General features: G+C 42.3%; 1 protein-coding gene across 1 annotated transcript in view; it reads left to right on the top strand.

Moving 5' to 3' along the window:
* The window catches only part of SYK (spleen associated tyrosine kinase), a 94535-nt gene extending 79856 nt beyond the window's left edge, over positions 1–14679 (top strand). The window contains exons 12-14 of the mRNA XM_068553441.1: positions 7602–7742; positions 9163–9275; positions 12054–14679. Coding sequence (XP_068409542.1) covers positions 7602–7742; positions 9163–9275; positions 12054–12126 — 327 coding nt within the window. The 3' untranslated portion in view covers positions 12127–14679. The remainder of the gene's footprint in view (positions 1–7601; positions 7743–9162; positions 9276–12053) is intronic.
* The last annotated feature ends 2676 nt before the right edge of the window (positions 14680–17355 follow it).

The raw sequence follows: 17355 nt of genomic DNA, 5'->3' as shown, positions 1-17355 counted from the left end.
TTTCCACACACCGGGGGTAGGGATGGTTTGGGGATGACTCAAGCGCATTACATGTATTGTGCACTTTATTTCTATTATTACTACATTGTAATATATAATGAAATAATTATACAACTCACCATAATGCAGAATCAGTGGGAGCCCTGAGCTTGGTTTCACTTGTCACTCACTGATAGGGTTTTTATATGAGTCTGCAAGCAACTGATTTATTATGGTCTCTGTGCAGGCAAACCTCTCTGCTAATGATAATCTGTATTTGCAGCCACTCCCCAGAGCTAGCATCACCACCTCAGCTCCACCTCAGATCATCAGGCATTAGATTTTCATACGGAGCATGCAACCTAGATCCCTTGCATGTGCCGTTCACAGCAGGGTTCGTGCTCCTATGAGAATCTATGCCACCACTGATCTGACAGGAGGCGGAGCTCAGGCAGTAATGCGAGCAATGGGGAGCAGCTCTAAATACAGATGAAGCTTTGCTCACTTGCCTGCTGCTCACCTCCTGCTGTACAGCCCAGTACTGGTCCTTGGCCCAGGGGTTGGGGACCAATGCCCTAGACCCAGGGTCAAAGTATGCTCCAGCATGCTCCCACCCACAGGTGAAAGTCTTTCCTTACTGAAGTCAGCCCATACAGTCTGGAAGAGGTGGCTGCATCTTCAAATGTACAGATGCCTACACAAGGCTGCAAGGATCATGAAGAATCAGGGAAATGTGACACAACCAAAAGAACATGGTAAACTTCCAATAACTGATCCCAAAAAAATGGTGATACACAGATTGTCTAACAAATAATTCAAAATAATTCTTCTTCTCAGAGAGCTACAAAAGAACACAGATAAACAATTTAATAAAAATCAGAAAAACAGTACAAAAACAAAATAAGTTCAACAAAGACATAGAGAACATAAAAAAGAAGCAAACAGAACTTTTGGAGTTGTACGATACAAAGACTGAACTGAAGAATTCAATGAGAGTTTCAACCACAAACTGGACCAAGCAGAAGAAAGAATCAGTGAAGTCAAAGACAGATCATTTGCAATTAGCTAGTCAGAGAAGCAAAAAGGAAAAGAGAATAAAAAGAAGTGAGGAAAGCCTACGGGACTTATGGGACACCATTAAGAGAAACAAGTTATATATTTCCGAAGTCCAAGAAGAAGAGAAGGTGAAAGGGGCAGAGAACTTATTTTTAAAAATAATGGCTGAGACTTCCCAAATCTGAGGAGAGATTTGGACATCCAAGTTCATGAAGCTCATAGGTCCCCAAATAAATTCAATTCAAGTAGATATTCTCCAAGACACAGAATAATAAAATTGTCAAAAATCAGACAAAGAGAGAATCTTAAAAGCAGCAAGAGGAAAAAAAGCTTGTCCCTTACACGGGAGCTCCCCATAAGGCTACCACCAGATTTCCCAGCAGAAACCTACAGGCCAGGAGAGAGTGGAATGATACATTCAAAGTTCTGAAAGAAAAACATTGCCAACCAAGAATACTTTATGTACCAAAACTGTCCTTCAGAAAGGAAGGTGAGATAAAGACTTTCCCAGGCAAACAAAAGCTGAGAGAGTTTATCACCACTAGATCTTCCTTACAAGAAATTCTGAGTTCTTCAAGCTGAAATAAAAGGGAGCTAATTAGTAACATGGAAGCATATGAAAATATAAAACGTACTGATAAAGGTAAGTATATAATCAAATTCAGCATACCCCATTACTATAATATGGTGTTGTGTTAATCACTTAATGCTGATATAAAGATTAAAGGACAGAAGTATTAAAAATAGCTATAGCTACAATAATTTGTTAATGGATGCACAATATAAAAAGACATAAATTGTGATATCAAAAACATAATGTGTCGGGAGGAGTACAAGGGTAGAGTTTCTGCATACAATCGAAGTTAAGCTGTTATCACCTTAAAATAGACTTATATTTATAAGATGTTTTATGTTAAGCCTCAGGGTAACCACAAGGCAAAAACTTGCCATAGATACATACAAGATAGAGAAAAGGGAAGCAAAGTATACCACTATGGAAAATCATCAAATCAAAAAGGAAGACAGTAAGAGAGGAAGAAAGGAGCAAAAGAACTATAAAACATCCAGAAAACCATAATATGGTATTAGTAAGTCTTTACCTATGAATAATTACTTTAATTGTAAATGGATGAAGTTTTCCAATCAAAAAGCATAGAGTGGCTGAATGGACAAAAAAATAAAGTCAACTGTATGCTGCCTACAAGAGACTCATTTCAACTTTAAGGACACAGAAAAACTCAAAGTGAAGGGATAGAAAAATATATTCCATGCAAATGTAAACCAGAAAGTAGCAGGTATACCTATGTTTATGTCAGACAAAACAGACTTTAATCCAGAAACTGGAGCAAGAGACAAAGGAGGTCAGTCATCTTACAATGGTAAAGAGGTCAATTCATTAAGAAGATAAAATAATTGTAAATATACATGCACCCAACATTGGAGAACCTGAATATATTAATCAAATATTAACATATCTGAAGGGAGAAATAGATAACAATATAATAATAGTAGCAGTCTTCAATACCCCACTTTTAACAATGGATAAGTCATAGAGACAGAAAATCAATAAGGAAACATTGGACTTAACCTGTGCTTTAGACCAAATGGACCTAACAGAATTTACAAGAGAATTCTATTAAACATATCAAGAAGAATTAATGCCAATCCTTCTCAAACTATTCCCAAAAATGAAAGAGGAGGAAATACTCTCAAATTCGTTTTTCAAGGCCAACATTATCCTGATACAAAAGCCAGATACAAGGAAAGAAAACTATAGGCCAATATCCCTGATGAACATAGATGCAAAAATTCTCAACAAAATACTAGCAAACTAAATTTTAACAACATGTTAAAAAGATCATACACCATGGTCAATTGGGATTTATTCTTGAATTCGAGGATAGTTCAATATACACAAATCAATAAATGTGATACCCCACATTAATAGAGTGAAAGATAAAAATCATATGGTCATCTTATTAGGTGCAGAAAAATCATTTGACATAATTCACATCATTTCATAATAAACAGTCTCAAAAAAGTCAGTATAGAAGGAACATACCTCAACACAATAAAGGCCATGTATGGCAAGCCTACAGCTAACATCAGACTCAGTGGAGAAAGGTTGAAAGTTTTTCATCTAAGATAAGGAATAAGACAAAGGTGCCCACTCACACCACTGATTAAACAGTACTGGAAGTCCTAGCCAGAGCAATTAGGCAAAAAAAAAAAAAGAAAGAAAGGAAAGAAGAGAAATAAAAGTCTTATAAACCAAAATTACCTCGTCTCTATTTGCAGATGACATGATCTTATACAGTTGACCCTTGAACAACACAGATTTGAACTGTGCAGGTCCACTTACACATGGATTTCTTTCACTAGTATGTACTACAGTACTACACAATCCACTATTGGTTGAATCCATGGATGCAGAACCGTGGATACAGAGGGCCAACTGTAAGGTTATATATGGATTTTTGACTGTGTGAAGTGTCGGCACCCCCAACCCCTACATTGTTCAAGGGTCAGCTGTATATAGAAAACCCTAAAGACTCCATCAAAAAACTGTGAAAACTAATCAACAAATTCAGTAAAATAGCAAGATACAAAATCAACACACAAAAAGCAGTTGCATTTCTATACACTAACAGTGAACTATCCGAAAAAGAAATAAAGGAAAAAAATCTCATTTACAATTGCATCAAAACAATAGAATACTTAGGGATAAATTTAACCAAGAAAGTGAAAGATCTACATACCAAAAATGAGACATTGATGAAAAAAAACTGAAGAAATGGAAAGATAACCTGCGTTCATGGATCAGAAGAGTTAATATTGTTAAAATGACTACACTACCCAAAGCCATCTATGGATTCAATACAAATCCGTATTAGAATTCCAGTGGCATTTTTCACAAAAATAGAAAAAATAATCCTAAAATTCATATGGAACCCAAAAACACCCTGAATAGCCAAAGCAATCTTGAGAAAGAACAAAGCTGAAGGCATTATGCTTCCTGATTTCAAACTATGCTACAAAACTGTAGTAAGCAAAACAGTGTGGTACTGACATAAAAACAGACACATAGATCAATGGAACAGAATCAAGAACCTAGAAATAAACCCATGCATATATAGTCAACTAATATTTGACAAAAGAGTGAAGAATGTTCAATGGGGAAAAAATAGTCTCTTCAATAAATAGTGTTGAAAAAACTGGATATTCACATGCAAAAGAATGAAATTAGACCTCTATATTATAACATTCACAAAAATTAACTCAAAATGGATTAAGGATGTGATTGTAAGACTTGAAACCATAAAACTCCTAGAAGAAAACATATGGAAAAAGCTCCTCAGTGTTGGTCTTGGCAATGATTTTTTGGATATGACACCAAATGCACAAGCAACGAAAGCAGAAATCAACAAATGGGACTACATCAAACTAAAAAGTTTCTGTACAACAAAAGAAACATCAACAGGATGAAAGGTCAACCTACAGAATGGGAGAAAATATTTGCAAACCATCTATCTGATAATTGGTAATTATCCAAAATATATAAGTAACTCATACAACTCAATAATAAAGCCCCTCAAATAATCAGATTTTTAAATGGGCAAAGGACCTGAATAGAAATATTCTATTTTTTTCTATATTTCTATGACAAAAGAAGACATTCAAATGGCCAACAAATACATGTAAGGGTATTTGACATCACTAAGCATCAGAGAAATGCAAATCAGAACCACAATGAGATGTCTCTTCATACCTGTTAAAATGGTGATCACCAAAAAGATAAGAGATAACGAGTGTTGTTGAGGATATGGAGAAAGGGGAATCCTTGTACAGTGTTGGTGGGAATGTAAATTGGTGCAGCCACTATGGAAAGCAGTATGGAGTTTCCTCAAAAATTAAGAATAGAACTACCATATCATCTGGCAATCCCACTTCTGTATATATATCCAAAGGTAATGAAATCACTGTCTAGTAAAGATATCTTTACCCCCATGTTCATTGCAGCATTATTTACAATAGCCAAGACATGGAAACAACCTAATATCCATCAATAGATGAATGGATAAAGAAAATATGATACGTGTATGTGTGTGTGTGTGCATGTGTGTGTGTGTATGTGTGTGTTGGCTTAAAACTGCAGACAAATATATGGGATATATTCAGACATAAAAAAGAAGGAAATCTTGCCATTTGCGATAACATAGATGGACCTTGAGGGCATTATGCTAAATGAAGTAAGTCAGAGAAAGACAAATACTGTATGATCTCATTTATATGTGGAATTTTAAAAAGCCAAACTCATAGAAACAGAGAGTAGATTTTGGTTGCCAGGGTTTGGGAGGTGGGGGAAATGAGAAGATGTTGGTCAAAGGGTACAAAGTTCTAGTTGTAAGAGGAATAAATTCTGGGAATCTAATCTGCAGCTCGGTGCCTAGAGTTAACAGTACTACATTGTATAGTACTTGGAAGTTACTGAGAAAGTAGATCTTAAGCGTTCTCACCATTACAACAGCGACAACAAAAATTAGCAATTTTGTCAGGTGAAGGATGTGTTAACTAACCTTATGTTGTAAACATTTTGCAATATATATGTGTCTCAATCATCATACTGTACAAAAAAAAGAAGCCATGTTAGAAGCAGCTAAAAGAGACTGAACACAAATGAAAAGACGGGAACATGGAGAATTTCTTTAAGAAAACAAAGTGAAATGGAAAACATTAAAGAGTTAAGCAAGATTAAAGAGAAATGATAGTGATGAAAGCAAATTAGCTCATTGCTCGGAGAACTGCATGACAGCATGAATTTGTGCAGCAGGACTAAATGCAAATGCCCTTTAATCCAGCAACTCCTTACAAGTACTCTACACACCGGGCAGATACACACTGTCGGTAATGTTCATTCTAGCATGATGTGTAATAGCAAAAATCAGGAAACGACTTAATGACCTCTCAGTAGGAGGCTGGTTAAATCAGTTGTAGAAGATTTATGCAAAGCATACAATGAACTCTCCTAAAAGTGACTTTCTTTGCATGTGCTGACATAGACATATATCTATGACACATGGTTAAGTAGAAAAATTAAAAAGTGAAGTGCAAAAAGTATATACCTATAGCTTGATTACCCCTCAAGAAAGCATATATTACCAGTTTAATACTTGTATGTAGATTTTTCTGGAAAGATTCAAGAAAAACGATCAAACATGCTGTCTCTCTTGGTGAGGATTTGGAGTTTGTGGTGGAGAGAGATTCCCTTTTCATCATATTTAGGATTTGTCAAAGGTTTATCTTGTGATCAGTTTAAAATTCAGAATAAACTGGAAATAACACACATGACTAGATTGTTCACAACTTTTGAAATCAAAATCTAAAAATAATACATAACATGAATGAGACAGACATATAAGCAGTGTGTCATTTAGAGAAGTGCCCTAGCACCTGTGGTCTCAGATTGATATCCCCGAGTTGTCTCCTCTGGCCACCGTAGGGCAACTCACCTCCCTCCCTCCACTTCAAGAGATGTCACCCAGGTTAGAGTGACTTCCATGGGAGGTATCAAGACTTCACTACACCACGCTGAACCCTAAGCCCCAAAGAAAGAGTTTTGCTAGGCAAGATTTTGATCTCTTTACTAGCACTTGCTTTTTTAAATTAGAAAATTTACAACTTTGTTTTAAATGATACTAGCAAACCGTCTCCCCCAAAACAGTGTTGGTTTAAAGCTGTAGACAAATGTACAGTAATAGTTAAATATATTATGAACAGCCGAGTATTTCTTGGAGCAAAACCATGAAGTAATATTCAGGCCTGACTCTTGCATTGCCACGCCAAGCTCCAAGAAGCTGTGAGTAGACAAAGGAAGAGGTAAGAGAAAGAGACTAAAAAAATACAAAAAATTCAGTCTGAACCTTAAAAATATGTATTTAAATTTTAAAAATTTAAGATGTTAAGATTTAACATATTTTTAAGATTCAGACCAGATATATACACACAGGCATTTTGTGAGTCACGATTTTCTTTTTTTTTAATTATGGTAAATGCACATAACATAAATTTTACCATCGTAACTGTCTTTAAGGTTACAGTTTAGTAATGTTCAGTACATTCACTTTGCTCACAACCAATCTCTAGAATTCTTTTCATCTTCCCAAACCGAAACTCTGTACCCACTAAACAGCTACTCTCCATCCCACCCTCTCTCCAGAGCCCCAGGCAACCATTATTCTACTTTCTGTGTCTATGAATGGGACTGCTCCAGGGGCATCAGATGAGTGGAATCATACAATATTTGTCCTTTAGTGACTTGACTGGCCTACTTCACTGAGCATAATAAAAGGTAACCACATGGTGCATCCACGTCGTGGCGTGTATCAGAGTTCCCTTCCTTCTTAAGGCTGAATGATACTCCACTGTATCAATATACCCCATTTTGTTTATCCATTCGTCGATGGACATTTGGGTTGCTTCCACCTTTGTGAATGGTGCTGCTATGAACTAACATGGTGTCCATCATTTTATTCTTAATGAAACATCTCCATGTGCTTGGTTTTCAGGCCCAGACCCACGGGAAGTGGCCCGTGAAGTGGTACGCTCCGGAATGCATCAACTACTACAAGTTCTCCAGCAAGAGTGACGTCTGGAGCTTTGGAGTATTAATGTGGGAAGCATTTTCCTACGGGCAGAAGCCATATCGGGTGAGCTACTTCTGTTTCATTTCCTAATTAACAGACCATCAGAACAGATAAGCCCCAGATTATCTTTAAAGGACCCTGAAAAGCATCAAATCTGGACACCCTTTCTGAGTCTTTATCTCTTGAGAGTGTGGGGTTAATATGATCTCACTTTATTCTAAACTGAAAGAAATATTTGAAGCTATCTGGACAGTATGTGGGTTTTTTTTATTGTGTATTACGCATATAAATATGCATAAAATATGTCAATGAAAATTCAATTAACTATCAAGTTAAGAAGGATAAAAGGGAATTTTATTTGAGCCAAACTGAGGATTATAACCCAGAAAGCAGATTCTCGGGAAGCTCTGAGAACTGTTCCACCGTTAGAAGTCGAAGGCACAGTCATATACATTTTTGAGACAAAGGATCATACATCAAAATGACATACTGATATTTTACATAAAGGTCACTAGGGATACATAGTCCAGGTAAACATGTACAAAGGGAGCGGCAAGTCACCATGCCCTACAGAGCTAGGAAAGAACACTATTTTTTAAAGAAGTTACAGTGCTAGTGTCAGAAGAAAGGAAAAAATGTGATCTTTATGGCCAAGCAGGCACTCCCATCTTTGAGGAGCTCTGGTTAATGTGTAATGCAGATGCACACTGCACATTAGGGAGGGAGGGAGAATGTCCACACAAACACAGAATTTTATGTTTAATTTTTTCTTGTCCTGTCTTAAAATATAAATTTTATTTCATCAAATATATACCCAAATCACGATTTATTAGATTTGAAATAGAAATAATGGCTATTCCCATTAACAAATTTGCAGCTGTTACCTTTTTTTAGATGTTTTTCATCTATCTATCTATCTATCTATCTATCTATCTATCTATCTATATACTGAAAAGTGCACAAATCCTAGGACACAGCTTGATGGATTTTCACAATTGGGACACACCCATGAAGCCAGCCCCCAAATGAAGAAACAGAACAGAAGCCCCCCTTTCCCCCTGCACACACAAAACTTACCCCAAGGGTAACCCATCTGACTTCTAGCATCATAGATTAGGTGCTCCTGGTACTTCCCTGGTGGTCCAGTGGTTAAGACTCCACGCTCCCAATGCAGGGGGCCCAGGTTCAGTCCCTGGTCAGAGAACTAGATCCCGCATGCCGCAACTAGAAAGATCCCACGTGCCACAACTAAAGATCTTGCACGCGACAATGAAGATCCCGTGTGCTGCAACTAAAACCCAGAGCAGCCAAATAAATAAATAAATATTAAAAAAAATAAATTAGGTGCTCCTATTTTTTGTACTTTGTATAGTTGAAATCACACAGCATGTACTCTTTTGTCTCTTTTGGGGGGTAGGATGTATTTGTTTTGTTTTGCTACATGCTATGTTTAAAAAGCTCAAGAATATTTTGCATGTTTTAGGGAATGAAAGGCAGCGAAGTTTCTGCTATGCTGGAGAAAGGAGAGAGGATGGGGTGCCCTCCAGGGTGTCCGAGAGAGATGTACGAGCTGATGACCCTGTGCTGGACCTATGAGTGAGTACCCAGCCCTTCCTGCCATTTAGCCCAACACTCTGGAGGCAGATAGAATTGCCGAGCACTAAAAAGGAGCATGAATTCTGTCTTTTCATGAATCAGGGATGGGCTCCTTTCTAAACAAACAATGGGGGGAGAGGTCTTGCTTCCTGAACCACGCACTTATATTCTTTAGTCTAAAGAGTATAGACAATTACTCTAATTCGGGATATCAAAATTTAAACGTAGATAATATTGGCCAAAGGGTGGAGGGGTGGTCAAAGTAAAAAAATATTCTTAAGGGTCTGGTCTGGTGATACGTGCTATTTTGGCACGAGCGGATGGCAGAGGTACTTAGCAGGGAGATATCATACTTCCTAATTCCTGATCACCTTTCAGAGTGAGGCATGACCACGGATGGTGGCCAGCTCACAGATGGATTGGCCAAGGTAGCACTTCCCAAGAAGCAACTCAGAACTTGGAACAGTGGCCCTAGAGTCTGCACTGAGAGGCCTCACGTGGCCTGCCTGGTAGAGCACATGTGACGTTGTAGGCAGGTGATGTCCAGGGCAGCTCAGCTTGCAAGGGAAACACACTGCACCTAAGAATCAGGGACGTGGCCTTTGACCTTGCCTGGGTTTGGCAGCCTGGACGTGCATCATGGGGAAACCCCCAAGCCATGGTCTCTGTCCCTCTGACACTGAAGTGTGCATATAGCACCCTTGCAGCTTGGCAATGATGCAGGTCTGTAATCCGGGGGAGCTCATATATCTGCCAATAGATTTGATACTTCGAGGGTCAGGTTTGTTCTCAGATAGCTGATATTGCAAGAGTATCTTCAGGATGATGGATATTTCAGGTGCTTTCAGATGTCACCTGGGATTCTGCAACGCCTCGGGAAGCATCTTCCACAACTGTAGCTGGGAGTGGAAGTGAAGAATCTCATTATTACCTAGAAGTGACCCAGGGTCAGCAAGGGAGAGGGCAGGTATTTCCCTGCCACTTTCCCCATGGAGGTTACAATTCTGGGCTAGGCAAACAGGAAACAAATTAACCCCGAGATAAATGCATGATTATGTATTGTGATGGGTGCTATAGAGCAAACTACAGGGAGCTTTGAATGAGAGTGGAGAATTTCAGGGGGGAGGTCATACTTCCATTGGAGAGTCCATATTGGCCTCTTTTAGGGAGGGTCATTCCAACCAAGAACGGCAGGTTGAGGAGCTTGAGTGCTGGAAACTCCCCCACTGGGCACGAGGGTCAGAGCGGAAAAAGAACCCCAGACCCAGGTAGTCGGAAGTGAGCAGGACGCCGGCACACACACAGGACACTTGGCCACCCTCCTCTGCAGAAGCTCGGTGTTGTCCTGGAGGCAGCCTCACCCATGGTATAAAGGAGAGATTCCCTGGGAAACCTGACCAGGTGTCTTCGCTGAGGGCCAGTCTGTACTCCTGTTTCCCTACACTAGTTTGTTTGCTTGGTGCTAGGCTGCTGGGTGGATGAAACCCTCACAGCAAGACTCAAAAGGACTCTTTGTGCATTCGGATCCCCATGGTCGGAGTAGAACACCCTGTTTGGCAAAGATGTTGAAGTTGTGTTCTTTGGCTTGAAGTTTAGTAGCAGGAGGGAGGCTTTCCTTCTGTGTGGACACAGGTTTCCACACATGGTCCTACATCCCAGGCTTGGCCATCACGTCCCCTCCTGCAGCACAATTTGGTGGCCAGAGACACATCTTCCCACAGTGAGTGTGGTCTATAGCCATGACCACAGATGTCTGATATTTTTACGCAGTTTTAATGCCTGCTCTTGAAAGCTGTAGGTGCAACCATTTGTTTGATGCCATTTGACAAAACAACCTATTTTGGTTCTGTAGAAGCCACTCTGCCCTTATAACAGTAAATGATTCTTGGTTCCCATGTGTGGCCGCTGGCTGTTCTCTCATAACTAGACTGAACCATATGAAATCGCAGTTGTTGTAGGTCAAAACGGTTGAATGTGGACAGTTCGTGCAGTTTAACCTCAAGTTCTCTGTCACTTTTTGGGCAGTTTTACCCACTTGCAATATAGCCAAAAATCTTACAAAATAAAATTAACTTCTGAGCAAGGATAGACTCTCCGAATTTTAAGAAATACTTGCTTCCAACTGATTCTGTTCAGTATGCCCATGTTAGAGAAAGCAGAGATGTCTATAGAAGTTTGTTTAGAGGTTGCAAGTTGTGAAAAAAACTTTTACCCATGGTTTATATACATCATCGCCTCACCTGCCAACAGTGACAGAAGTAAGGCCTTGCCACATTAAGGTTTGCAATAGCAGCATCTTTTCAGAAAATCCAGAGCCATCTGATTGGGGTGTGGGGAGGGGAAGTTTAACTTGTGTCCACATTTTTTTTAAAAAAAAGGTTGAGTCAGACGTTAAATATATATCTGCAGCACGCTGACCAACTAAGTATTTTCAGACACGTTCTGTTTTGCTAGGTCATAAGGACAGTCTCTGAACCTGCGGTTAAAAGATCCTGACCTTGAGAACAAAACTTTCCCATCTTTAAGGTGGACAGGAGTCACCTGGAGACCTTGTTGAGTGCAGACTGGGCTCGTTAGGTCTGGGGCAGGCCTAACACTGTATTCCCCAGAGGCTTCTGGTCAACCACACTTAGGGCAGGGATGCAGTGTGACCGCAGGCTCATGAGGAAGCGGGGCACGGCCACTCCACTAGCGCTTGGCCTGCAAAGGCCCCTGCTGTGACCAGCACTTTTTCACAAGCATTGATAACAAACAATAATGCCTCTCTTCCCTTTGCAGCGTGGAGAACAGGCCCGGATTTGTAGCAGTGGAACTGCGGCTGCGCAATTACTACTACGATGTGGTTAACTAACGGCTCCCACGCCCGTCTGTGGCTGCCTTTGGCCAAATGAGAAGTTGAGGGAAGACTATTCCAGTGCTTTGATTTTGAGTCTCCATCTTCCTCCGCCCGGGAGAGCCAGCTCAGGTGGAACGTTCCAGTGACTGTCATTCCCCAAAGCCTGTCCTGGAACACGCCCTCCACAAAGCAACCCATCCCAGAGGAGCGGTGGGAAGACAGACGGACACCAGGACCAAGGGTCCCTTGGATTCGTGTGTGTTTCTTGTCTGAGTGGCAGGTTATTTGCAGGATTTGTTTCCAAATTTCTTTCTGTCTTTTCAGTTCTCGGGCTCCTGGGCTGCATTTGAATACCCAGCATCACCATGGGGTGCTGAATCCTCTTTCCCATTTCGGCTGCATTTTCAGTGGCCAGAGGGTGCCCTCGGCTTGTGATGCCGGCTGTGGAGGGAAGGAAGGGAGAGGAGAAGAGGTTTGAGTGCCTCCAGAACATGGCTCCTACAGGTCCCAAGATTGAGCCCTGCCACTGAAAAACATTCCCCGATAAAAGTGCTTTGAGGCTTAAAAAAATCAGGCTGGACCACTGCAGTTTCTAAGCCTGTAGCCCGGTTAAGGGAAAATAAAAAGTCTGGATACTGCTTTTGCTCTATGTGTTCTGAGGCAGAAGACTCACATCTATATGAAAAATGGAGCCTGTTGGAATGAATTGGCTTGGCTTACGTTCCCCGCAAAAGCCTCTCTGAAGACTGTACTTGACTGGAGACTAATAAATAAAGTTCTTTGTGGAGACCCAGTAGGGAAGAGGATGTCTGTCATCTCAGGTCTGATCTAGGACAGACAGCAGGGTACAGCGGGCTGTCGTCTGCTTAGTGTGGTCGAAGCTTGCTGTCCCCTAGAGAGGGGCTGCAGCCAGAATTCCCTGACTCTTTCTGTATTCGTAGTGAGGGACAACCTGGTGGCCAAGGCCATTTAAGAGGAGTTTCTAAGGCAAGTATTAATTCACAATAAAGCCACAGATCCTGACCCTCTCCACAAGTAAGCCTCATTGAGTACAACTTTGGGTTGAAGATACAAGACCCAAGAAATTTTTTCTAGTCCCTGGGTCTTAGTTAATCCTTGGCTAATGTTTGATCTCATGGGGATCATCAGCCCATTGATATCAGATTTGCTGTAGCCGTCCTTCTTAAGTCAGTCGAGACACATAAACTCAGACCATCTTGTCTTCAGCGGTACCTAAGACATTTTAAAGTGTACATCCAGCCTATGGCCAGAGAGGAGGCCCCACTCATGACAGGGGAGCCAGGCACGGAGAAAGGCAGCAGTCGGCACCCCAGCTTAGCCAGCAGAAGACATGAGTCCACTGGTAGAACTTGTGTTAAGAAACTTTCAGAAGCAACCCATGCTTTTTTGCCACATGGTGGTTTAATCATAGTGTTAAAGAAAGGATCCCTGTGTGCTGAGCAGATACTCAAAACAATGGCAATGCACATTTAGAGTCCCTGAGATTATAAAGATGAGTGACACAATCTCTGTGGTCAGGTTGTTTGTAGAATCATCACAGAAAGGGCTGGATAAAGCAGTAATGGCATCTGAGAAAGAGACCATCCATACACACTGCTGAACTCCCAGGGTCCTTCTTCTACCCACAAAGTGTGTCTGTAGCAAGGCCACACACTCACAGGAATAGAGGGCATGCATGTCATAAACGTGTAGAGCTCTTGCCTTCTTTCCAGTGGGATTTTCCACACTGTCTAGCAGCTCAACACCCTTCCCAGGAGTCTGGGGATGAAGAACACCTAGAATGTGAGTGGGCAAGAGATGCCCTGCCCAGGAGGCAGCCAGCACTCCCCTCCACTCTGTCTTCCGCTTCTCCCGCTAGTGGAAAGAGGCCTGTGTGTAGAATTTTCACTGTGGCTGCTCGCCCAAGTCTTGTCTAGTGAAAATTGTATCCTGCGTTAGGGATAACTGTTCTTTTCCCCGGGGTCACAGAGGAAGGCACATAGGGAAAGGCACCTTTGTGGAAGGATTTATGAAGTAAATGAGCAAAATTTGGAATCTTAGGGCCTACTGCAAGGCTGGGCTCTCACATGCATGCTGCCCTTCTGATGGGTCTAACCACGTCTTTACCTGGGTCTGGGCTCACTCCATGTGCCTTCACCTTTTGGTCCATCTTTAGCAGGAACAAAAGGACAGCACGTCAGACACACGGCCCTGGCCAGCACCAATTGTCTGCTGATGCCACAAACACTTTGTCACCTCAGTGGGACCAAAGGTTTTTGTAACAGAAACATAGTTCATTCTGTGGTTAAAATAATTACAAGTGTTTTTCGTTTGAGCGTCTCCTTCCCCTGCACTTGCTGGTACCAGCCTTGCCTTTGTCCGTTGCATGGTGACTTCACATCTACTCCAGCCCAATGACTGCAACCCCACCTGGGTTTTCACATGTAGGGGTGACCGGTGGTTTATCAGGCCCCCAGACTCCCAAAGAGCACACTCGACCTGTTAATCCGGGCATCATATTCTCCATTCATTTCAGAAGAGCAATCTTTTGTCACTGGACTTTTTTCAACTGTGATTTTTAATAAAACTTTTAAATGAGCTTTGTGATGATTTTCATGGATGTGATTAAAGTATGATAGGTTATACTGTCAAATACACTGTGTCAAACAGCATTGTTAAATGTGCAGCATGTATTTTAAAAAATGGTAAGTCCCCAGCCACATCCTAAAAAGATGGATGTATGCAGGCTGGTCGGAGCAGATCTGGAAGCTTCTGCCATGCACAGAAGGAAAAGGCCTGTCAAGGAGGGCCCTGGCCCGCCATGATCCTCTGTTCACAGGCAGGGGATCTGCCCAGCGAGAGCCTCGCAGCTCACATCGTACACTAATGGGAGGAGGGCTAACAAGACAGAAACCCCAAAAGAGGCCAGAGCAGCATTGTGGCTTGTGAACTTTCCCTTTCTCTGTACAGATAGCTTAAGGAGCATTGGACGTGTCAAGGAAAGATATCCAGAGCCCCCATCCCCTTTTTAAAGGGGGTTACACACATGCATGGACATCGCACACATACACATACATACACACACACCATGCACATACACACACTGCAATAAGCACACATGCACACTGAACCTTATTCCAAATGACCACTTCAATGCCACTGTGGGGCAGACATTCTGCCTCAGAATACATGCTAGTGGATCTAGTCATCTCTCTTCTTCCTGCTCTGGGCCTGGGTCAAGTACCAGAGTCTCTCCTGGCCATCAGCCTCCCTCCCAGCCCCACTAGAGGTCCTCCGGCTTCTGGCGGGCAGAGGTTTGGAGGAGACCTGCGTTGGCTGGCCTCACACTCCATTGGTGGGCCCTGAGACCAGGAGGGCCCCAGAATGGGGATGACTGCCAAAAAGCCCTTTGTCTGGTTTCCCCAGAAGCAGGGCACAACAGGTGGTCTCCAGCACTGAGCTTGGGCGAGTCATACAAACTCAACCTCCTGATGTGCATAACTGCAGCTGAGGGTTACCCAGTGACCTACGATGACATATGTAAGTGCCGGCCACAGAGGCCAGGAGCCATATTCTAAAAATGCCAGCGGGCACCACAGCCTGTGCCCCCAAGAGCAATGGGCGACCTGGTCGATGGGGATTCTGCAGGCCAGCAGGTGGCACTGTGTGACAGCTCAGGAAGTGACTTCTTCAACCCCAGGGGGGGCGCAGAACCCAGGTAATCACATGTTTGTGATCCTTGGAAGCAGTGATGTGAGATGGCTTTGTCACCAAAGTGAGTTCGGGCAGAGAGAGATTTTTAAGACCTGCCCTTGTCTATCCAAGGGGAGGAGGGGACTTCAGAACCAGTCAATAAATGCTTTCTCTTTTTAGTAAAAGCACCCATTAGACCTTGCCTGTCCCAAGCTGCAGTTAAGGTGAGAGCTGCTGGGGCCCGAAGGAAAGGGGGGTGGCAGAGAACAGCTGACTTCCTGTAAGCTTGGGTGACTTCTTGTCCCCTCAAGAGTTCCATTTCATTGAAATTGGCCCATTCTGGTGTTGTTGACTGGAGGAAGAGAATGTGTTTTTCCCATCCCACCCACACAGGCCAAACCGAGGAGTCTGAAAACTAACCCCCCATATGGGGGGGGGGGGGTCCTATGAATGACATTGCTATAAAGAAACATATCCATTGACCACCTGATACATGAAAGTGACAACTCATTGTGTGACCCTGAACTGCCCACCAATTTGTAGAACACCTAAGGCCAGGAGCATCAGTGGCTCCCAGCTTCTGAAACATAAAGCTGATTTTCAGAAAAATGAAAATAATTTGAAAGAGCCAGAAAGAGATTCTAATTCGGGACAAACGATGCTGGCATTTCCCACTTTATGCAGCAGTTGCTTCCTTCTGGACACTGACTTGTGGCCTCAGGGTGAAATTTGTCCCTGCTTCAGGGAAAGCAAGTCCTCCTGAATCATGGCCTTTCTCAGGTATTGGGAGCCCAGCAGAGGCAAAGCACAATCAGGCCCCCCGGCCCTACACCTTTTCCTTCTCCCTGCCGTCCATCCAAAGAAAAACCGGAGAAACAGCTCACAGGTGTCTTCCCGCGAATGTGAGTCTGGAAGACAGAGCTGTGCTGTGCACCCAGCAGCTCCCTGATCAAATAACACGGCTGAGTGCATTCCCACGTAAGGACTCTGGTGCCCCATTAGCCCAAAGTTCAAGGAATAAAGTGCAACAAAGACCTTTTCACACATTTTTTTCTAGCTCATCATTTTCCCGGCTTCTTTGACCACAGAAGCACTATTGTGCTCAATGCCTACTAGCAAGACCAAGCTGGTGTTCCTCACACACTTTAGGAAATGCCAGACTTACCACGCAGGAGGGAGGGGTCTCTACAGTGGGATACTGTGCACTTGTGGGAACGTAATTCTGTCCCTGAAATCAGCCAAGGAAACAGTTACCCTGTTCTTATTAGCTGAAAAACCAGCCCTGTCCTGTTCTCCAGTGTGGGTTATTTATACATCATGTTCCCTCTCTCTCTTTCTTTCTCTCCCTCTCTCTCTCTCTCTCTCTCTCTCTCACACACACACACACACACACACACACACAAACACACACACACACACACACAACACTGGGACACATATAATCAATCTTTCCTTCCAAGAAAAAGAAATAAAATGATAGCATTTTGATACAGAAGGAGGGCCCAGGGCACATAACTTGACGTTTCACTACATAGAGCTCTTTTTAAGACC

This window comes from Eschrichtius robustus, chromosome 10 (genome assembly GCF_028021215.1).
Source record: "Eschrichtius robustus isolate mEscRob2 chromosome 10, mEscRob2.pri, whole genome shotgun sequence".
Taxonomy (NCBI): domain Eukaryota; kingdom Metazoa; phylum Chordata; class Mammalia; order Artiodactyla; family Eschrichtiidae; genus Eschrichtius; species Eschrichtius robustus.
Note: the sequence above shows the minus strand (reverse complement) of the source record. Positions and strands in the feature narration are given on the sequence as shown.